Source organism: Erpetoichthys calabaricus, chromosome 12, assembly GCF_900747795.2.
Source record: "Erpetoichthys calabaricus chromosome 12, fErpCal1.3, whole genome shotgun sequence".
Taxonomy (NCBI): Eukaryota; Metazoa; Chordata; class Cladistia; order Polypteriformes; family Polypteridae; genus Erpetoichthys; species Erpetoichthys calabaricus.
Genome location: NC_041405.2, coordinates 138,751,872 through 138,775,854, shown reverse-complemented (window position 1 = coordinate 138,775,854; position 23,983 = coordinate 138,751,872). Strand labels below are relative to the sequence as shown.

General features: G+C 40.7%; 1 protein-coding gene across 4 annotated transcripts in view; it reads left to right on the top strand.

Moving 5' to 3' along the window:
* Window positions 1–23,983, top strand: part of keap1a (kelch-like ECH-associated protein 1a) — a 75,831-nt gene that overhangs the window by 27,143 nt on the left and 24,705 nt on the right. For all 4 annotated transcript variants that reach the window (XM_051935287.1, XM_051935286.1, XM_051935288.1 and 1 more), the window contains exon 3: window positions 7,315–7,671. In XM_051935287.1, the coding sequence (XP_051791247.1) occupies window positions 7,315–7,671 (357 nt within the window). The remainder of the gene's footprint in view (window positions 1–7,314; window positions 7,672–23,983) is intronic.

The window sequence follows — 23,983 nt, the reverse complement described above, 5'->3', positions numbered from 1 at the left end:
TTCAGGTGAGCAGAATGGCTGACTAACATGTACATGAAGATGTTTCCAGACTAGCTGCTGTGTAATTATAGGTTCTTTGCTCTTTTGTTTCCTGAGGCACAGTAGATGAGCTGGTCAGACTGGCCCACCAGCTTTGTACATGCAGCTTTACAAACATAAACAATGAGAATATAAGAACAAAACAATACCACCAAATTCCCATATGTCTGTTTTACTATCTACAGTAATACAGAATGTACAGTAATAAGAAACAGAACTCTTGCTATCCTTCTGAATTGTAATTATAAAAAACAGATTTGGTCAACAGGAGTAAATGTTACCTGTCAGGTAGGAACGGTCAGATGACAATGGAGAGACAATAAGTGGAATTTCCATTCTGGTGGCCCAGCAGGCCAACCTCCTTTTGTACGGTTGGGCTAATCAAGGCTTGAGAGAATTAACAGCCCCGTGTGTCAGGAGCCACAGACACATCCCTGAAATCACACAATTCCCAGCATGAAATGCAAATAGGAGAAACCTGCTTAGGTTGGCTTCAAAATTCACGCCGGCTGTAAGTTTCAGAATGTCAAATGAGCTGCTGGCAAAGTCACCCTATGGGACTGGAATGCACATCTCTTCCAGAAGGTGCTTCCGTTCTCGGCTGCTACAGTAGAAAATAATTCAAATAAAAGGACAAGAGTCTGAATCTTTAAAAATACACTGGGAACTGGTCCTCTTCTCGTTTTTAACCTTTTTAAGACCACACAGGTACACTGTACCAACTATAAGCATAATGCTATGCTGTGTCATTAACGGACATCTCTAAATTCAGTAGAAGCCCTTCTTTAACCAAAACACATAGAACCTTGACATACAATACAATACAATATAATACAATTTATTTTTGTATAGCCCAAAATCACACAAGAATTTCCGCAATGGACTTTAACAGGCCCTGCCTCTTGACAGCCCCCCAGCCTTGACTCTCTAAGAAGACTAGGAAAAACACCCAAAAAAACCCTAGTAGGGAAAAAAATGGAAGAAACCTTGGAAAAGGCAGTTCAAAGGTAGGTTGGGCGTGCAGTGGGTGTCAAGAAAGGGGATAATTACAATACAATACACAGAACAGAACACAAGTAATCCTCAATACAATATAATAGTAAAATAAAAATATTACAAGTACGGAGCAGAATTCAGCAGTAGATGATATCCCATAATACGATTTGGATTTGTTGTCCTGGAGACCTCGGCCATCAAGCTGCCTCCCCCTATTGGCCATTCCACATCTGAGTCAGCGCTGGGCCAGCCAATCCGATGAAAGGTTCCCTCTACCTGATGATTCCTGTGATCCTCCATCAGGGATGACTTTACCTTAGGCAGGCAAAACAACTTGGCAGGTGGGCAGTGGCACCAAGTGCCACATTTGAGTACCAAGAAGAGAAACAGAATAGGTGAAGGCTAGTAACAAATTATAACTATCATGTTACTTATGTTTTAGTGATAATGACTAACAACAGAGATGCAGTCTGTACAGTTAATCAGCAGCTCTAGTCAGGGTGTGCTAAACTGAAGTAGTGAGTCTTCAGCCAGGATTTGAAAGCTGAGACCGAAGAGACATCTCTTATAGTAGCAGGCAGACCATTCCACAGTTTAGGGGCCCTGTAACTAAAAGTTCGACCTTCCACTGTTATTTTATTATTCCTTGGAATCATAAGCAAGACAGGTATCTTGAGATCTTAATGTGCAATCTGGTTTGTAAGTCATGATAAGTTCAGATAAGTAAGCCGGACCTTAGCCATTTAATGCTTTATATTTTAAAATGAGGATTTTTTAAATCTGCCCTAAACTGGGAGCCAGTGTAAAGATTTAAGAACTGGAGTTATGTGTTCATATTTTCTTGTTCTTGTAATAATTCTTGCAGTAGCATTTTGGATTAACTGGAGGCTGTATAAAGAACAGTTTAAACATCCAGTGAACACCGCAATGCAGTAGTCAATCCTACTAGAAATAAATGAATGAATTAATTTCTCAGAAACCTGCTTATTTAGAAAGCACCTTAATTTCCCAACATTTTTAAGATGGAAGAAACATAATTTAGACAACTTTGTAATGTGTACTTTAAATGACATGCTAAGAGTCAAAGATAACTCCTAGATTGTGGGCTGATTCAGTAAAATTAATGGTGACTCCAGCTGAGTTAAATGATGACAAAATATTGTTGTGGTCAGCGTCATTCCCTCCAATAACATCTCTGTTTTATCAGTGTTTAAAGACAAGTAGTTCTCATCCATCCACTCTTTTAATTTATTAACACAACTAATTAAAGATAATATCAGAGAAACGTCATTTGGTCTAAAATAAAGGTATAGCTGGGTGTCATCTGCATACGTTTCTAATGACAGATCCCAGTGGAAGCATGTAAAGTGAAAACAGTAACGGTCCCAGTACTGAGCCCAGTGGGACACCATATTGAACTTCTGTGTATAATGATGGAGTACTGTCAGCACATTTCTGTACATATTGGAATTGATTTGATAAATAAGAACTAAACCAAGCGAGCACAATACTAACTGAAGTTGAAGTGTGATGGAGTGGCCAGGTGGTTCATCGCTTCCTTTTGGTCAAGGCACTATCTGTGTGGAGTGTCTATGTTCTCCCTGTGTGCCAGTGCTAGGTTATTTTTCACCCTGGGCCAAGCTTATTATTGGACCAACTGTCTGTTTGGTAGCTACACTGTGCGGTTGGGTTCCCCCGTTATGATCTGTGCTCTAGTTGAAAGCCTAATTCACCTTAATGGTGGTGCCAGCCCTGTCTCTGACTCTACTGAGTGTGCAGTGCAGTCCTCTCCTTGCCCTGCCCTGAAATTTGAATAGTAGGATATTAATGTGTACTGTAATTAAAATAAATAAGATCTATAAAGCATTTAAAAAATAATTAATTGTGGACAAATTTCAGTGATTTGTATTTGTCTGGCTTTGTCATCTGTTCTCCAGAACTGAATAGCACCCCAGTTGCTAATTTACTTTTATCTGAGAAAATGGCAAATGTGGATTCCACATTTCCTTAAAGGTACAAGGGAGTTGTACAGCTTTGTTAATTCATTCTTGTTGCATGAAAAAGAGGCATAGAGGTGTTATGTAAAATCAGAAGGTCACAAATTCAAATGCCACCACTGTCACCCTGTGTGTGTCATTTAACCTCTCAGTGTGCCATTTGTAGAAATATGGAGACATTTGTGCTGGGCTCGTAAAACAGATGGGGATGAGCTCACTTCAAAATATGATTTATAAAATCAAAATGTTGCACTGCGTTGACACTGATTTATTTAAAGTTTTTCTATGGAAGCCAGGACCCCCTAGTCCAACTCACATATTTCAACAACTAAGACCCACTGCACTGAGAGTAAAACGCCAAAAGTATATTAAATAAACTATTTACAAACGCAAATCAAATCTACAAACATTTACAAAGACCCCTCCCAACACAATGACGGCACACAATAAACTACTAACAGACACAACACAGTTTACCTGTTGAAGTTGATGGTGTTATGATTATATTCAGATGCCAGCTGAAGAACCTGGCATTGCCAGTACAAATGAACGGAGAAAAACTTTCTTTTGAAAATTTAATATGGCCAAGTACAACTCATGATAAGACAAAAAGACTTACTTGTTCTGTCGCACACTGACAAATTAAATGTAGAGCAGAACCGTAAAATATGCTTGAGAAAACAAAACAAAACAAAACAAATAAGAGAGTTGAGAACAAAACTGAAGCCCAAGAACGAGAACCAGGAATCAAAGTTGAAGGAACAAAAAGGAGCAAAACCGAAAGTAACATGCGAGACAAGGTTGTTTTTTTCTCTTTTTTCTTTTAGGGTTTTGATATACGCAGATCAGATAAGGAAATAACCTCAAAGCCAACTTTTTAACCACTCACGTCAATTAGTCATGGGTCACAACCTCAGAGGCCACGCCCCCAGAAACACAGAAGCAGTCCTGATGACGAGAATTTAAAATGGCAGCATTTGAGAACTCAAAATGGCATCTGAGACATTGCAAAACAAAATAAAATCATAGTAAATCAAATTGAATCATGACAGTACCCTTAGGCTAAAGAAAACTGTTATCCAGATTAGTTGAGAAGAAAATGGCGTATGTACTTGTGGTCTTTAACATCGTGCTTTGGCTGATAGAAATCTTTGTGTGTTCTGATGACAATGTCTTCCATCAGTCATAGCACTCCTACTGCCTGATGGGAATTGTAGTCTCCCCACGTCAGTACTGACTTTTTGGGTTGCCCCCTCTTACTATAACCCCCTTTCCCAATATAAGATGTACCCTGCATTTTAAGTTGTCCCAATGGCAAGGCACATGCAAAATGTCTTTGAAATTTGGTTCAGCCATTTTGGTGTGATTAATGATCAAAGAGACCAAATGAGCATCCAAATGGCTTATGACTGTACTTACTGTATATAGATAGATTCATTTTAGATTAGGTTTGATTTTTGTGGGCTTATTTATAGTTATTTTATATACTTGTTGTAACCGGATGAGGTATGTAAGATTAAAGATTCAGTTTATGGGTTTAATTTTACCTGAATTCAAGTATTTAGAGTTAATTTTATTTAGTAAGATTTCTAACGCCATTTTCTTTTGTTTTCGGGTACCACCATTTTGTGTACTTTATTACAGAGGTAGCCAACATGGTGCCTGTGGGCTCCTGGTCGCCCGCAGGGCATGTTCTAAAAATAGCACTAGACACCATGGAGCTCCATGTAAAAACAGCATTTAATTGTGTTACTGTTCTTTTTGAATCAATAACACCTGCATTGATGTAGATTGGGGGGTAGTCTGCGGTCAAAGTTCAGTATCATGCTCAAGACAAACCTCCTCAAAATAAAGAAAAACATGGCAGAAAAGGAAAATTTCCAATATATTAATAGTATCATTAAAGGTGAACCATGCAACTTTATGTTATTCAGGAAGATTGTATCAAACAAGTAGCCCTTCATATTACTCAGTACCCTTGAAGTAGCTCTCAGTTTCAAAAAGGTTGGGGTCCCCTGCTTTATTAGGATGTACCTCCTTGTTTCTAGGGGGTGTGCCCTGAGAGTTTGTGACCTTGACATTACGACATGACAGACTAAAAGATCATCTCCCGATTATTCATTCAAAAAAAATCTAGCTTTGCTTTTGGGTGGCAGAACAATGGTGAGTTATGATAAAATGCCCAGGTGAACAGCCTCCTGGGAAAATGGCAACCTTGGCTCAATGTAATGTAAATGTTCAATGTAGACCAGTAGTGGAAGGAGTGCATTCCGCAGGATGATGACTCCAAACAGATGACCTAAACGGACACTTCACACAATGAAAAAAAGAACATACATCCAGGAAGAAAGTATAATATTCAGTCAATGGTTTTGTAATCCAAGAAAAGTGAAAGGAAAGTGGTTTGCTGCATCTGTGACACACAAATATCAGAGTGAGTTTCTCTCTGTCAAAAGCAGCCTCTTGAAGAGCAGGCCAAGGCGGTCTCATGGTGCAATGAACTCACAGCATGCTGGGAATTGAAGTCCCTCACAGGTAATCCCTGTCCTGACAATGCAATGACTGTAGATTTTTTTCTGAGAAATTGGAAGATGTGTGATCACCCAGAAGCCACTAGTTAATATTGATATGCAAACGAGAAAGGAACAACCATTACAAACAATCCATATAATTAAATGGCAAGTTTCATTGTTAGTAAGGACTGCCTTCTGTATACAGTAGATAGATAGATAGATAGATAGATAGATAGATAGATAGATAGATAGATAGATAGATAGATAGATAGATAGATAGATAGATAGATAGATAGATACTTTAGGAAACCTGCAGCGTTTGTGGCCCTCCAAGACTGTAACTGAGGACCCCTTAAAGCATCTTATGAAAGATGATGTGGAAAGTTAAAAGGTCATAGCTTCAGAGCCCAACAGTGTCTAACCGTGATGAAGCTACCTAATCTGCCAGAGTTCCAGTTTTAGTAATATGGGAACAATGGTATTACATTTGTAACTCACTTTGGATGAATACATTAGTGTAGATGGCAGGATTGCTTGTCCTAAAGTATGACATTATTTTGCACTAGCTGCTTTTAAACACCATCTACATATTGGCGATTTGATTTACGCCAACTTAGGGAAAGGTCTTTGTTTTGTATACACACCCTGTTTGCAATGTTTAGTTTTTTTGTGGAGCATTTTCATCCACTTCTGTGAGTGGTTCACCGTGTGACAGCATACCCAAGCTTTTTGTCTGTAAATGTTTTACAAGCTGGCATTGCTTCACTAGGTCAGATATTTATAAGTAAAATATTGCCAGGTTTGGAAGCACCAAATAGTGAGAGCTACCTGGCAAATTCTTTCAGGGAGGAAGTTCAGAATTTATGGGTGACAACATTTTGTAGTTAGAGCAAAATTATTAACATGCACACAATTAAGATACGCCACCGAGTTTATGCTCCTTAGCCCCAGCCCCAGCCTCCTTGATCTAACATTCTTTCGGAGTTGTCACTGAATGTTTTCAACTGCCCATGTGTGAAGGAGATGTTTGTCTGCTCTATTTTACTGGTTTTTAGATTGCTGGGATATCCTGTCTTGTGAAATGCCCCTCTTCATTTACTCCTTTGCCAGTCTTGGTGGCGCTGGTGATGCTGACCTGCACTGATTGGCTTTAAGCTATGGAGGTGACTCTGGGAAGAACTTCAGACAGCATCACTTTAGGGCCACTCACTCAATGACAGACTTTATCGTTTGTTTGAAAGAGTGTTATTTTATATTACATGGAATAAATGGTGGCACAGTAGGCAGTACTGTTGCCCCACAGTGCCAGAGTCCTGGGTTTAAGCCTGTGTGCTTGAAGTTTTCATGTCCATATGTTTTTTTCTGCTCTTAGTAACTTTACATTGAGGCAGTATTGTCACATATGTGTGAATATGAAAGAACAGGTGGCATGATAAACAGGAATGTATCAAAACAAGGAAATTAATTTTATTGAATAGAACACTCAAATAATGCACATTAATGGGTAAGTGCACCTCATTTGTCACAAGTTTTCTGAACCCACAAATAACCCATTGGGAGGGGGTCTGTGTCTGTTGTCTCATCCAGGTTTGGTTCTTGCCTTAAGCCTGACGCTACTGGAAAACAGCTGTTAGCTCACAAGATACTGAACAGCCATAATGGGGGGGATTTTTGGTTCTCTTTCTTTTAATATTAGTAATTTTTTGAAATGTTGCACTCATGGGCCTGATTTCCAACTGAACCTTTACTTGTCTTCATACTCTTCTCAGGTTCACAAGATGGTGCTGGCATCCTGCAGCCCCTACTTCAGAGCCATGTTCACCAGTGACTTTAAGGAATGCCAGGCTTCGGAGGTGACCATCAAAGACATGTGTCCAAAGGTCATGCAGCGACTCATCGATTTTGCTTACACCTCACGGGTCACGGTGGGTGAGTCCTGTGTGCTGCACTTGCTGTTTGCTGCCATGCGCTTCCAGATGGATGATGTCTCCAAAGTTTGCTGTGACTTCCTCAGTAAGAACCTGGAGCCTGCCAATGTCATTGGCATCACAAACTTTGCTGAGAGCATTGGCTGCACTGAGCTACACCTGATGTGCCAGGAGTACATTAATGCCCACTTCACTGAGGTATGCTGGAGATTTTGTTCATTTAAGTTTGGTTTTCTTAATAAGGGCTTGAGCTGTTTGAAATCAAGTGATGGAAGGAATTAGGAGGTGCCATTAGTCAGTCTGACATGGCAGATTATGGTTAGAACACTTAAATAATGATGGTTGCAGTTTGGGTCCACCTCTCTGTGGGGCATCCGGTCTTTTATAGGACAGAAGGGGCAGAGTCATTTACAATACAATACAATACAGTTTATTTTTGTATAGCCCAAAATCACACAGGAAGTGCCGCAATGGGCTTTAACAGGCCCTGCCTCTTGACAGCCCCCCAGCCTTGACTCTCTATGAAGACAAGGAAAACTCCCAAAAAATACCTTGTAGGAAAAAATGGAAGAAATCTTGGGAAAGGCAGTTCAAAGAGAGACCCCTTTCCAGGTAGGTTGGGCATGCAGTGGGTGTCAAAAGAAGGGGGTCAATACAATACAATACACAGAACAGAACAAATCCTCAATACAGTATAAAATAAAAAGTTATTTTAGAAGTAAAATAAAAAATAAATAAACAAAAAATTTTGAAGTACGGAGCAGAATTTAACAGTAAATTATATCATATAATAAGATTTGGATATTTTTAGAGTCCTGGAGCCCTCATCCATCAAGCTCCCTCCCCCATTTGGCCATTCCACGGCTGAAACAGTGCTGGGCCAGCCAATCCGATGAAAGGACCCCTCTTTCTCACGATTCCTGTGATTCTCCATCAGGGATGACTTTACCTTAGGCAGGCAAAACAACTTGGCAGGTGGGCCGTGGCACCAAGTGCCACATTTGAGTACCGAGAAGAGAAACAGAAGAGGTGAGGGTTAGTAACAAATTATAACTATCATATTACTTATGTTTTACTGCTAATGACTAACAACAGAGATGCAGTATGTACAGTTAATCAGCAGCTGTAGTCAGGGTGTGCTAAACTGAAGTAGTGAGTCTTCAGCCGGGATTTAAAAGCTGAGACCGAAGGGGCATCTCTTATAGTGGCAGGCAGACCATTCCACAGTTTAGGGGCCCTGTAACTAAAAGCTCTACCTCCCATTGTTATTTTATTAATCCTTGGAACCATAAGCAGACCGGCATCTTGAGATCTTAATGTGCGCTCTGGTATGTAAGTCATGATAAGTTCAGACAAGTAAGCCGGACCTTGGCCATTATAATGCTTTATATGTTAAAAGGAGGATTTTGAAATCTGCCCTAAACTTAACCGGGAGCCAGTGTAAGGATTTAAGAACTGGAGTTATGTGTTCGTATTTTCTTGTTCTTGTAATAATTCTTGCAGCCGCATTTTGAATTAACTGGAGGCTGTATAGAGAACAGTTTGAACATCCAGTGAACACTGCATTGCCCTCATTTGGTTTATTGTCACGGGTGTGGGTGAAAAAAGAGACAGCAGTGTTAGTGACGGCATCTCCTCTTGCTCTGGGATGGTATCGCTTACCTCAGTTAAACCCAGAAGGTGATCCTCTGACACGCATACATGACAACAGACCCATATGAATCTGGATCAAAAGAAGTAGAAAAGTAAATCAAGTTACGTTTGACTTCAGGTGACGTCACGTTGTGAAGGTATGTTTGTGTTAGGGTTGTTATTGTCAATGTTGCAGTCCAGTTCTGATCATTTTAAGCACAGTTCTGCTTCTAATTTCAAACTACTACTGGATTTATTTTTAAGTCAGGGACGGAGATTACCAAACATTGGCAACTCTTCTGTGAGACTAGATTTACGCCCATGATTAGTATCAGCAACACTAAAGAGGAAGGTTAGATATGTGTATTTTATCTATATATACTAGGGGGCTTTGCCCCCTGCTTGCTGCACTTTCCAACCCTTTTTGTGAAGAGGGGTGCTGAACTCACCCCAAGGAGACGCGGTCACTCCTCTGAAACCCCTCTTAAATGGTGATACAATGGGAAACAAATAGTTTTTTTTTTTACCTCCTCTTTGCTCGATCAGCTGCTGGCTTGCTGCTGCTGCCGTGCTGTGTGATCTGCATCTCGCACACGGCATTTTGAACATTTAAAAGCCTATACAGCAGCTGTCCTTTTGTCTCACTGCCTTGTCTCTCTTCTCCCCCAGACATCCTCAAACACTTTTCAATCTCTTTTTACTGTTCCGTTATTTCACTGAGTAATGTTTTCTATTTGTGCTAATGTGATCTTTACTCTCATTTTCTTGAGACTTTTGAATTTTCCTACTTTCCATTAACTCTAACCTGCTCTGCATGTGTATCATGGTTCCAAAGGTTGTAAGTATGACATGACTTGACCATCTCACGTGACATGAAAGTGTCTCTCTGTCTCTCTTCAAAAGATCACATCTTGTCGCAGGAAAAAAGTCTTGCATAGTCGCAAGATTTTTTTTATAATAGTGAGATATATCTATCTTCTTATATAATACGCTACCGTGGCTGTCCATTTGTCTGTCCAGGATTTTAAATCACTTGTAGCTCGCAAACCGTTTCACCTATTGACCTGAAATGTGGTACACATATACTACGTGATCTCTACTGTCCGCTTTTGGGGTGATGATTGACCTCCAAGGTTATTCCTCTTTTTATTTTTATTTTGTTTTATTGTAGAATCAACTCTTGGCAGCACGCAGCAGGGCAGGGCATGCGTACGGGCGCCGTTCTCATTCCTACCACCTTCGCCATCACTTCCCCTACCTCTTCATATCTTAAATCATTCTTGAGGCAGATTGAACACTTGAGTGCCAGCTTAAGTGGAAAATAAAAAAAAAACGTATTAAGTACTTGCAACACAAATACGGACTTGATCAGTTTTAACGTGAAAAGATGCTGACGAAAGAAGAGAAGAAGCAGACCGCTAGGGTGGAGAAAAGAACAGCTGCTCAGGAAGCAGCAAGCGCATTAACCTCTGAGCAAACAAATGATAAACGTACAGAGAAAGAGGATGAAAACTAGGAATGCTCAAGTCAAGTGTAACATGCAGTACACCGTTACTGTGTCATATATATATACAATCCAACGTCTGTCTGTCTGTCTGTCTCCTTTAAAAATTCACATTTGTTCTTTATTGTCTATTATTCAACTTTAGTCTGCCAGTTTCTATATCTGTTCTAAAAGTGATGGTGCATCAAACAATTGCACCAAAACTTTTAATCTTGTAACAGTGGTGGAGCAGACCTGAGACACAGACGGACGTGCTGTGCCATCTGCTCATGCATGATGAGGAAGAGGAGGTTTGGGTTTGGGGTGTGAGAAGGAAAGCACTCACCTGAGGCATTTGCTTTAGCAAAAATCCATCTGTCTTCATTTTATCATGTGCGATGGACATGCAGGAGGAGAACAGGAGTGGGAAAGAGAGGTTTGCGAGCCTCACGGCAGGAGTAGCGTCATTCAGGATGATGGAATTGAACAACAGCTGAATGCTAAGACTCGAGTTCAGCTGCTCTGTAACCAACAGTCCTTTTAAGGCCCACTTTTTTTTCTTTTTTGCTTCTACATGTACCACCAGACTGCTATTTGTGTACCGACTGATACTTTTGTGTGTAACTACTTTTAATACATAATTACTTTTATGTTAGATCAAGACAAATGTTTAAAATTGGAGTCTGTTGTTTTTTAATTATGTTAACCTCACTGGGGCTGCAGCCCTCTCTTTCAAAACCATTGGCTTGGATACCAAGGGGAGTTGATTAATGCAGTCATTTAAATTAATTGTATAAATGATCGTTATATAGCATGAAGTGTACAGTACAAGTCTAAGGAGGTTCTGCTCAAGCTTTATAACTAACTGGTGAGGCCTCATCTGGAGTCCTGTGTGCAGTTTTGATCTACAGGCTACAAAAAGGACATAGCAGCACAAGAAAAGGTCCAGAGAAGAGCAGCAGGGCTGATTCCAGGGCTACAGGGGTTGAATTATGAGGAAAGATTAAAAAAGCTGAGCCTTTACAGTTTAAGAAAAAGAAGATTAAGAGGTGACATGATTGAAGTGTTTAAAATTATGAAGGGAATTAGTCCAGTGGATTGAGACTGTGATTTTAAAGTGAGTTCATCAAGAACATGGGACACAGTTGGAAACTTGTTAAGGGTAAATTTCACACAAACGTTAGGAAGTTTTTCTTTACATAAAGAACGATAGACACTTGGAATAAGCGACCAAGTAGTGTGGCAGACAGTAAGACTTTAGGGACTTTCAAAACTCGACTTGATGTTATGTTAGAAGAATTAAGTACATCACACTGTTGGGGTGATTGGCCTGTTCTCGTCCAGAGTGTTCTGATGTTCTAATACATCTGTTAACGCATTAACTTTGACAGTCCTAGTTACAATATTTGTTATTATAATTTTAATCTTATGACTTGTGAATCTGACCTGCCCCTGGATCTACTGGTGCAGATCCAGAAGGGAGGAGTGAGAAGAGTGACTATGATCCAGAATGATCCAGAAGAGTGTGTGAGAAGAGTGACTATGATCCAGAATGATCCAGAAGGGAGGAGTGAGAAGAGTGACTATGATCCAGAAGGGAGGAGTGAGAAGAGTGACTATGCAGCAGGGCTGACGTCTTTAGTTTTAGTGTTTGCCTTTCCAAGGCAGCGAGTGTTGTACAGTGTGGAGGTGTTGAGCGTAGTGTCTTTATTTGCATACTCAGTTTTTGTTGATTTTAAAAGTATGCATCACATTAACTGAGTTCATTTCTATTGGTGGCCCAGTACTGCGCTAGGTGGACATGCTTAACTCCCTTTGCAAAGCCGAAGTGTCTTTTGTTTATCTGATATAATATGTGAAAAAAACATTAGGACTCTGGAATCATTTTACAGTAAAGCGCTGCCTGAGGTGAAAGCTGAGAGAGGGGGGAGAAAGAACTCAAAAACTGGTTAAGCACTTAGACAATAAACTGAAACATCTGAGGCCTCAGGTGGGAACATCGAGAAAAAGTGACTAAGACGGAGACACCTCCTCCTCTCCTGCAGCCCTCGTGTTTCTTACTGTTTTTGGATTATGTTTCCCAGTGATGCGAGCCAAACTGCTGAGTAAGCTGACAAGAAGGCACATTGCTCGAGGTGTAGGTGAGCTATAAATCAGCTGACGAGTGTGTTCCGAATTGAATACTCAAAAGAATGAGAGAAGCTTGAACTGAGGTGAATCGAGAGACGGGAAGCATAGGCAGGAAGAGAAGGAATGGTCAACCAAGTCAAAGTGGCTCACGTTAATCTATATGCTAAGAACAAGAGAATCGAGAGGATACTGTCGGGAACATGATGTAGAGCAGAGGATGCACAGTTGTGATATTCTAAGGCAGGGGTGAGCAACGTCGGTCTTAGAGAGCCAATATGGCTGCTGGTTGTGTTCCAAGCCAATTAGAAAACAATCCTTACCAATTACAGGTCTTATTTAATTTCATGGCTTGTGAGTGTTTTAACTCTGCAATGGCAGGTCATTCTTATATCAATAGATTTGTTTTCCTTTCTAAGGATATCATCCAAATGACCCGAAGCCTAAAGCAGATGAGTAATTCCAGTCCTTCACTTTTTTCTCTTTAGTTTCCTTCACTATTTTATTAAACCACATTGTGCACAATGAATACAGACAGGTGTAAAAGGAAACAAGCTAGAAGGAGAACTGCTGGTTCCTTTGTTGTTTGCATCTTATCTTAATACATAATTCACCTGCCTCCTCACTTACTCACTCACGTCCGCCCGAAGCCGAATGCGCAGTCGCCTTCTGCGTAGCTGCCTGAAAAACCTTACGAGACTGACATCCAACCTCAACATCGCAGCATGTGGCGGATTTACTGCCGCAAAAATTCAAAGAGAAAGGCGACTTCGATTAAAGCTCTAGAGGCCTGAAAGGCGATTTCGACTACAGCTCGAGGCCTAATTACGCATTCTGATTCAATTATGCATTCATTCAATACACCTATATCAGGTTTGTGGTGCTTATACTTATTACTATTCCATATTGTACTGGAACATTCATCATTCAATATTATACTATAGGCCTGGAAAATTCATCAACTTAACAGTACAAGCCTGTACAGTAATGAGTAAAGCGGACTACAATCATTACAATACAACTTCTTCGTTACTTATCATTTGTTCTTCATACTCTGCTGACATAAACTCGTGCCCATTTCATCTTACATTGTCGGAACGGGCTCTTTGTCTAGTTAATAATAAACAGCCATTAAAAGCAGTGAAAGTAGCCATTTAAAACTAAAATTAGCAATTAAGTATTAGAAAGCTTAACAAATGAGACAAGTAAAATGAAGCAGAAAAATTTTACTTGTGCAATAAGTGCTTTATCAGCAATGCCTGACATCTCATGCAGTTGGAACAAAAACCTATAGCCACTGCGGCCCACCAGGATTGACATTGCTCATGACTGATGTAAGGGGAGATGGTGAAGGAGTATTAATGATAATGGATTAATTCTAAAAATGAGTATCACTGATGAGGGCATCAAAATGGTGAGGGGAGCGGATGGAGGATTTACAGTACAGGAGAAAGTCTTATATACGAGGTGAAACACAAAAATAACTGGACTGGGCTTGGGGCTTTCCTGGAAAACCTTCTGGAGGTCAACTGGATGTGAATCATAGAACTATATCCCCTCCTACACACCCCCTCAAACCATCGACAGGCTAGGTATATTCTGTGAATAGCCCAGTCAGTATTTGCACAACAGTCGCTACATGAGTTGCCGTGATAATGTCGGGTGAAAAAATCGAACAGCGAATCAACATCAAATTTCTCATGAAATTGATCAAAACGGCCACAGAAACTTATGAAATGATGAAAACAGTGTATGGTGATAACAGTTTGTCTCGCACACAAGTTGTGACACAAACGTTTCAAGGAATGACAAGAAAATGTGGAAGACGTTCAATGCCCAGGTCAAGAGGAGGGTGGGTGCTTCACCAAGACAGTGCTCCTGCTCACAATGCTTTTTCTGTAAAGCAGTTTTTGAATGACAAAAACATTCCTGTCCTTGATCATCCTCCCTGTTCACCCGATTTAGCTCCCTGTGATTTTTACTTGTTCCCGAAAATCAAATGTGACCTGAAGGGAACACATTTTTCTTCAATGGATGAAGTGAAGACAGAAACGGCAAGCCTGTTGTAGAACCACAAGCAAGAAGACTTCCAGCACTGTTTCAATCAGTGGAAGATACTATACGTCTGGAGCGGTGTAGAGATCGGGGGGGGGAGTATATCGAAGGTGACAATGTTTAGAATGCTGTAAGTCATCAATACATTTTTTTTTTTTACCAATCCGGTAATTTTTGTGTCTCACCTCGTATATTTTATATAGTAGCCGTCCCCTGCGGCTCTGCCTATGTAGTAGTGAAACAGGACAAACTTTAAAAATCAATAAACAAAAAGGTAACGCTAGCTAAGTGGAGGCAAGGCACACTCCAAATCAGTAGACCGACTGTCCACTCCTGAAGTCTCGCTTCCCCCTCCCCTCGGTGAATATATCGCTCCAGCAAGCGAACTATGATTCTTAGCGTGATGAGAGAAGTTCAAGCAAATTATAGAAAAAAAATTATCTGAATCCGTTAAGTAGTTCTCTCGTGAAAAGCGGACAGATATACAGACAAGACATTGGATTTTATATACTGTATATAGAGATTCACACACACTATGGTCTGAACACACACCTGAATGACCATACTGGGAGAAATATTTAAAAAGACAGAAAGGAAATCTTCAGGCTTCGCCGTTCCAATCCCAGTGAGACATCATGCAGGCGTATTGCTGTTGGTGTTAAGGACCCCCAGCTGCATTTCTTGACACACTTCTGCTGAATAATTCATTGGCTGAAGGTTTTCAGTGTTTGTGCGTCTGAGAGAGGAAGTGCGGAATTGTTCATAATGGCACTCAGTTTTGTCTTATCTCTCTCCTTCACTGTGACCTTCAGGGGGTCCTGAGCCTGCCCTTTTAATTTACCACTTTCAAAAAGAAAGCGTATTTAACCAAAACAAAACTCAAAATTGGCCCCCTTGTGAGTCTGGATCTGTCCATAAGTGAACCCTGCAATGGCCCAGTGCCATGTACCATTTTGCACCTAATGTTCACAGAATTGGGTCTGGAGTCTCTGGAGACCCTGACCTGGAATGGACAGGTTTGAGAACGTTTTGTGATGAGAGTTCGTAAGTTGCATTAGTATTGTCAATATTTTTGAATGGACACCCGTCCTTTTATTAAATAAGTGCCTCAGTCACTGTTGTCATATAAAGTGGATTCAAGAAATATTCAGACACCTTCACTTACTGCTCACTTTATTGTGTTAGAGGATTTTATTTTAAATGGGTAACAGGGCCTTCAGCTATATAGCGCCCAGACTCTGGAATGACCTACTGAAATTAATCAGGTCAGCTGACTCCATGAATTCTTTTAAAAAACAACTCAAAACTCATCTGTTCAGGAAGGCTTTTAGCTCTACTTGACTTTATTACCCTTCTCTCAGTTTACCTTTATGTCAAGATGTTCATGAAACCTGTGTGTGTGTGCGAGACCATCAATTATGTTGTCTGTTAGGCTTTTCTCTGAATTTACTATCTTACTCTTCTTTATTTATTTATTTGGTTTAGTACAATACTATATACTGTATACCCTGCCATTCTCTCTTAAACTCTGTGAAGTGCCTTGAGCATGGGAAAGGCACTATATAAATAAAATGTATTATTTTTTTTTATTATCTGTCAATTTGTCAGTTAACACTCAATAACCCATGAAAAGAAGTAAAAACATGTTTACACATATATTTATAATCATCCATCCATTATCCAACCCGCTATATCCTAACTACAGGGTCAAGGGGGTCTGCTGAAGCCAATCCCAGCCAACACAGGGCACAAGGCAGGAAACAAACCCCGGGCAGGTCGCCCACTGCAGGGCACACACACACACACGCACATACACACCAAGGACAATTTAGATTCGCTAATGCACCTAACCTGCATGTCTTTGGACTGTGGGAGGAAACCGGAGTACCTGGAGGAAACCCACGCAGACACGGGGAGAACATGCAAACTCCACACAGGGAGGTATTTAAAATCAAAATCTGAAATTTCTCCTTCGTATAAACATTCTGACCCTTTGCTGTGTCACCCCAGATTGTGTCAGGTGCATCCTATTTGCATTAATCCTTCTTGAGATGTGTCTAGAACTGGACTGGCGTTCACCTAGTAGGCAGTGTGGTGCAGTGGTTAAGGCTTGTCACAAAAAGACTCAGGAAACATCAAAGGTTTTGTGGCAGACACCCATATATTATGCCTTGGCAGCAAAATTGGGTTATTCTGTTGAGTTGTGATTGGTTCAATGTCCAAAACAGAACTGACTTGAAAGAGAAAATGTGACAGCATTCAAGGCCAGTACAGGATGTGACATCATCGGGACCGGGACCAGAAGTGACGCCTTCAAGACCGGACGTGACATCTTCAATGGCTCCAGAACCGGAAGTGATGTCTTCAATGGCGCCGGAACCGGAAATGACGTCTTCAGTGGCGCCGGTGTCAGAAGTGACGTCTTCAGTGGCACTAGGAAAACCTAGTGGGATTTCCCGTGGATGGACTGCAGAGGATTGAGAAAGAGAGTTAGTGCAGCTCGCCACCCCCTGATCTAGTGAGGTACTACTATTATTCAGGCCCTCTAACTGCCTCCCATTCACACGTGTGTTATAGGCTTTGGACTTCAATGCCTGACGTTGTGGTTTCACATACCCACTACTGACACTGTGTGACCCTGAGCAACCTGTTATACAATTGGAGAAACAAAAGAAATGAAGCCACTTTTATCTTAAATGTTGTAAATCATCTTATATAAATGCATCAGGCCAACTGAGTTGATTGGACATTGTTTAGTAAGGCACACACCTATGTATATTAGGTCCTTTTGTCATGTCAGGACATAAACCAAACCATGAAGTCCAAGGAACTTTTTGTAGATCTCCATTATCAAATTGTGGTGAGGTGTAATTCAGCACAAGGGAATAAAACCATGTATAAAGCTTTGAGTGTTCGATTGTTTAAATTACCCATGGTGACCTGTCAAGAGACACCAAGCAAACTGTATGTGACACTTTCCAATTGAATACAACAGTGAGTCTTGACCCTATGTGACCTAAAAGGCAGCAACCCTATATTGTAGAGTACAGCAGAACTTAATTTTCACCATCCTGTGAAAACAATGTTTTATGGTTAAATAAACTATATTTTCAGTATGTTTGATATTCCATACATAAGAAAACCCCCATAATAAAGCAAAGAAAAAAAAATCAAGAACAGCACATGACAACAACGGTGTCTGATACTGTTTGTTTATTAGAAATCATTAAGCAGATAGACATCCACTTCCAGCCAGTCACATTAGGCAGTCAGGCAAAGCTTTTCCCAGCAGGCTGTTCAGTTCAGGCTGTTCTGCTGGCTTCCTTCTGCATAATGGTGTTCAAGGTCAGGTTTGACTCCATAGACTCTCAATTTGTGAAAAATTTGAGAATTAAAAAGAGCAAGTTTACAGGGACACTATATGTCGTGACGCATGTCAATAAATAAAAGCTATTGTTATTATTATTATTATTGCTTGCGCTCACCCCCCCATAACCTACCATCTATGGGGGAGGAGCAAAAGCTTTAGATTCACCAAAAATTTCGATCACCGTTTTTCGACAGATCCCATGATACTGAAAACATTGATATCTCGATGATGGGTGTCTTTCTGTCTGTCTGTGTGTCTGTGTCACAGTTTTTTGAGGATGGTCTAGAGTTAAAATGGCTGGATGGAAAAATACCAAACTCGAAATTTAAGCCTGTTATGAGATGACGATGTGCTGATTAGTTTCGTCCAAGAGAAAGAGGCACCCTAGAGGAACCCTCAAATACCGTAATTCTGCTATTAATTATGAATTCTTCTTGTCAATTGCTGTTGTAATGACCTATTTTATGATCAGAAAGATCAGCACCAGAGCGGTAAATAATTACTGAAATGTTTTAGAATAGTTAAGGTAGCTTGGCTCCTAGGGTGTGAAGACTACTGACACTCAAGTCTGAATTTTTATGAATTGGAGCCTCAAACATGGTGAAAATGAATGGAGGCCTCCAAAAAAACTCCAGAAAAGCAGGATGGTACCTTAGCTAGCCAGCTCAGAAGAGGCTCACTCCATCCAACTTACTCCCAACAACAACAATGGACTTCATCCTGGCTAGGATACAAATGGGGAAGCTGGTAAACAAACTTCTTAATGTCCCAAAATGCCTTCCAAGAGGGAGACACTGAGCAAAAAAATTCCAGCTTGCGACCAAAAAGGCAACTAAGAATCTTTATAGATGAACGATATTTATTTGTGAAGAAGGAATAACAAAAAGAATGTTCAAAGAGTTACCCTAACAGACAATCCACAACAAACAAGTCCCAGAAAAATAATCCAAGAAAAAGAAGGCAAGAATATCAAAAACCAGTACATCCAAATTGAACACAATACTTACATACACTCCATTATAAATGAATGACCTCCAACTCCTGGGCTTTTTCAGCAGGCTTATATAGTCAGAGGTGACGTCAGGGTGGCCACGCCTCCTGTGGCCCCACCCACAAGGAACACGCAATGTCAATTTCAAACTTGCTTATTCCAATGGGGATTAATGGGGAGCCTTTCCCAGCTAACATAGGGCATAAAACAGGAAATCATGGACAGGCCACCAAGGCGAACACACACACACACACACACACACACACACACACACACACAGACAGACATGCCAAACACACACTCTGACCAATTTAATATTGCCAGTTCACCTAACCTGTAGGTCTTTGGACAGTGTGAGGAAACCAAAGCAACTGGAGGAAACCCATACAGACAGGAGAACATGCAAACTCCACACAGGGAGAATCAGGGACACAAAGCCTGGCCCTCCTTACTACAAAGCAGCAGCCCTCTCACTGTACCACAGTGCCACCCCACAAGGAACATAAGAACATTTAAAGGGACAGGACACAATTACAGAATTACAACTGAAACCAGTCGAAATAACATAAAGACGTGAAAAATGATAATTTGAAATCAACGAAAACAACAATCAATCATAAAAAGCACATATAGTCAAAGTAATAAATAACACTATAATATTATATTAAATCTCAAAACCTTCATAAAAACATCATTCACCTGCACTGTGGACCCCCTTAGTCACTTTGGCTCATGGGGTCTGTAGAATGTATTGCTTTTAAAATGTAATTGAAGCTCATTAAACATCTGTTTAACACGATGAGGTTCAACCAGGGCTTGTGTGACAGAAAGGGGACTTTCCAGCAAATTGGTAGGACTGTATTGGCTTGGGGGATTTCAGCGCAGTGTTGAAAGAATGATATGATCATCATGTACTACCTGATTTATCTTAACATGTGCACATACTCATTTCATTCACTGACATTTCTCTTGACATTTACAAATACTGCTTAAATGAAAACTCTACTCAAAAACTGTATTTTTTATGTTACTTACTCCATTTTGAATCTCATGTTTTCATGAAGTACTGGGGTATTGTACCGTGTTAGCCATTATGAATGTAGAGAAAAGCTAAGCAAAATGACACCTTTTATTGGCTAACTAAAAAGATTACAATATGCAAGCTTTCGAGGCAACTCAGGCCCCTTCTTCAGGCAGGATTACATCTTGCCTGAAGAAGGGGCCTGAGTTGCCTCGAAAGCTTGCATATTGTAATCTTTTTAGTTAGCCAATAAAAGGTGTCATTTTGCATGTTTTCATGAAGAAATGAGATAACAAAGTTTCTCATAGTTTGGAGGCCTATGGTAACCAATGCTGGACCATAGCAAACAATATAAAAAGTCTATAAAAAAATCTCACATTACTCGTGCTGTGTGCTCACAGCAGGCAAAATGCATACATTTGTTGCTAAAATATTGTTAAATAAATATTTTTGGAAACTCAGATTAGTGCACATAGAGGAAACACATTCACACATGGACAAGCTTTTCAATTGAAGACAGGACTCTTGACCAACAAATGAGGGAAAGACATCCTGAGATTAAAATTTTTTCTTGGCTATCACTATAAACTACATGGGGTAAGTAGCATATAATAAAAATGTCATTTTTAGTGGAGTATTCCTTTAAAATAAATGTCAAAGTAAAACATTATTATACCACTAGCAACCTGGCGCGCGCTACGCTGCGCGTTGCATGACCACAGTTGAAGGACTCCCTGTTTAAACGTGACTGCCTGTCGTGAACTGGGTCCTTCATCGCACCGCATTTGATTTTTGCATGGGAAACAAAATTTCAAAACAAAACCCATGATTCACGAAGTGTGGGACGCAGACTAATCAGAAGGGGTTTCAGTTGCCTTTCGTTGTGTGGCAGAGATGCGTTGTTGAGCTAATCTGTGTGAATGCTGACTGTCCGTTTCTTGCGAGCGACTGGCACGCCTTTGCCTCTTTGCTTCGTGATAACGCTGTAATGTGTCCTCTCTCGCAGCAGCAGGTTCAGTTGCCTTTCGTTTCGGCATTGTTTCGTAAGGTCTCCTCCGTACAAGTGCACATGGGTATCTGAAGACGGAAAGGCATAGTGGGCCGGAAGGGAGAAAATAGAAAATCGCGGCTTGAAACACACGAATTGGTGACCAGGGGAACCATCCGACTCGGACGCGGGGCTCGAAATACTCACGTGCACAAAGGGGAAAGAACGGAGGGGGGTAAGCAGGAATTCTGAGAGGGGAAGAACTGGGGCTTTTCTACGGGGGCGGCTATACAGCCAAATGGAACCCGGACCCGGACACAGACACGGACGCCGCGCTGGGCTTTTATTATATAGATTGTCAGGAAATTAGGGAATACCAAGATAATTCAGGATAACAGTTCAGTTTTCATACCAGGTTTGACAATCACTTTGTCTCATTTGTTGAGGTGATATTTACCGTATATACTCACGTATAAGTCGGGTCTTGAAACCCAAAAAATCGATCATAAAATCAGACCCCTACTCATACGCCCGTTCAAAATTGCAACACTTAATTTTTTTTTTTACATTTTCTTGCCTCCTCCAATCTCGCATCAGTTTCTCAGATGCACCAAATTTTGTTGCAGCAGCGCAGTTACCAATTTCTTTTGTTACTCCAATGATGTTTAATTTAAAACCAGCTTCATATTTTCTTCTGATTGAACTCTTCATCGTAGATAAGGGATGCTCTTACTATAAAGGTGTAGGAGGGTGTGAGATACAAAAAACACAAAACAGTGCAAACATCACTTCAGAATAGTATTACCGTGTGGTCACATAGGCACAATAGAGGGAGAGAGATAGAGAGGGTAGGAGCACACGCTGATGCAGCGCATTGCCGCACCCACATAGAAAAATCCGTGGTTACTGTCTCAGGTGGGCGTTAGCATATCATAATCCCTTGTACCAATAGCGTGAGTTTTCCGCATTCAACTTATACGACCGACATTATAAAATACCAGAAATTATACTGTAAAATCAAGTCCTGACTTATCCGCGGGAAAACTTATCTGCGAGTATATACGGTAGGTTTGCATCAGCATACAGAGGAGACATTAGTTTCTTTTTTTGTTTAGATTTGTCTCTCTTAAAACTTCCTTTGTTAAGTCAAACTTGTCAATTAAAGATTACAGTAAGTCCCCTACGGTTCTGATCTGAGCAGCTGCCATACCAGGACGTGATGCACCCTGCAAGGATGGACTCAGCAGCAAACCTGTAGAACCTGCTCAAGATTCTCGGCCAAAATCTGGGCCTTCCTCAGACTCTTGAGAAAGTAGAGACATTGGGGGACCTTCTTCACCATAGCTGCAGTGTGTCATTGCCATTTGAGACCATCAGTGAAGGTAACTCAAAGGAACATAAAGCTACTGACCCACTACACAACATCTCCTCCATTATAAATAGGGGTGTGTATTGTCACCTGCTAGCAGAAGGAAGTCCGTGATCAATTCCTTAGTTTTGCTAATGTTGAGGGTGAGGTTATTGTCTTGTCAATACCCACAATTCTGTGCCAAAACTCAAGCCCTGGCACCCACAAATAAAAATGTGATGTGTCCAGAAACATCCTGCAATAAGTTGTAGCTTGTTATGGTGCTACATTGTGACCAACCAGTGCTTTTCCACCCTGTTGAACCCACCATGCATGTGGCGTCACCTCCAAGCCAGAATGTTCAACTTTTGTGAACCTTTAAATCAGTGCAGAACTCTTTTTGGTGAAAATGCTAAAATAATCTTTCGCTAGCTTAGAGTATTCATTCATTTATTAGGTAGCACTCTTTAAGTAAATTTGATTTCTATTCTCACCAGTGTAATCACAGATTAAATCAAGAACAGTGCGACATATAGATTTGATCACTGTTGTACACCAAAATTCCTGGATATTGTGATTATCTCAGACTTAATTCTTAAGAACAATGTAGATCAGCTGACATGTAATTATAATGCGTGTTAGACAGAGACCTTAGATACAATAGCACTACTCAAAACAAAAGTGATGAGAGCACAAAGAAACTCGCCTTGAGACCGCTCACGCTCAAAATTAGAAGGATGAAAAGAGCACGAATGGAGATCAACAAAGGTACAGGTCTTCTGAACTGCATGGACCAACAGTGTTACAAGCTGTGTGTCTGGTTAAAAGATGAAAACAGAAGTAATCCTCATGTGTTGTTTACAGCAGTTGTCAATCTGACCAATGGCTAAACTGAACTGATTACTCAGATTCAAAATACCTACAAACATTAGCAGTTCCAATGTGATGAATTTCCTTAATGACTGCATAGACCTTTTCTTTGCTCTTTCTGGGGGTGTTAGCACTCAAACTGAGAGGCTTCCACCTCAAGGATTGTTGTGGTGACAATAGTTTCTCAACTAATGGCCCATTTTAGCCACCATTTTGATTATTTACCAGTCATCATCATTTTGAGCTGTCATTGTCAGGATAGAAAAGTATGTAAGAGTTGCACGGGATATGTACGAGGAAAGTATGACAGTGGTGAGGTCTGCGGTAGGAGTGACGGATGCTTTCAAGGTGGAGGTGGGATTACATCAGGGATCGGCTCTGAGCCCTTTCTTATTTGCAATGGACAGGTTGACAGACAAGATTAGACAGGAGTCCTCGTGGACTATGATGTTTGCTGATGACATTGTGATCTGTAGCGATAGTAGGGATCAGGTTGAGGAGACCCTAGAGAGGTGGAGATATGCTCTGGAGAGGAGAGGAATGAAGGTCAGTAGGAACAAGACAGAATACATGTGTGTGAATGAGAGGGAGGTCAGTGGAATGGTGAGGATGCAGGGAGTAGAGT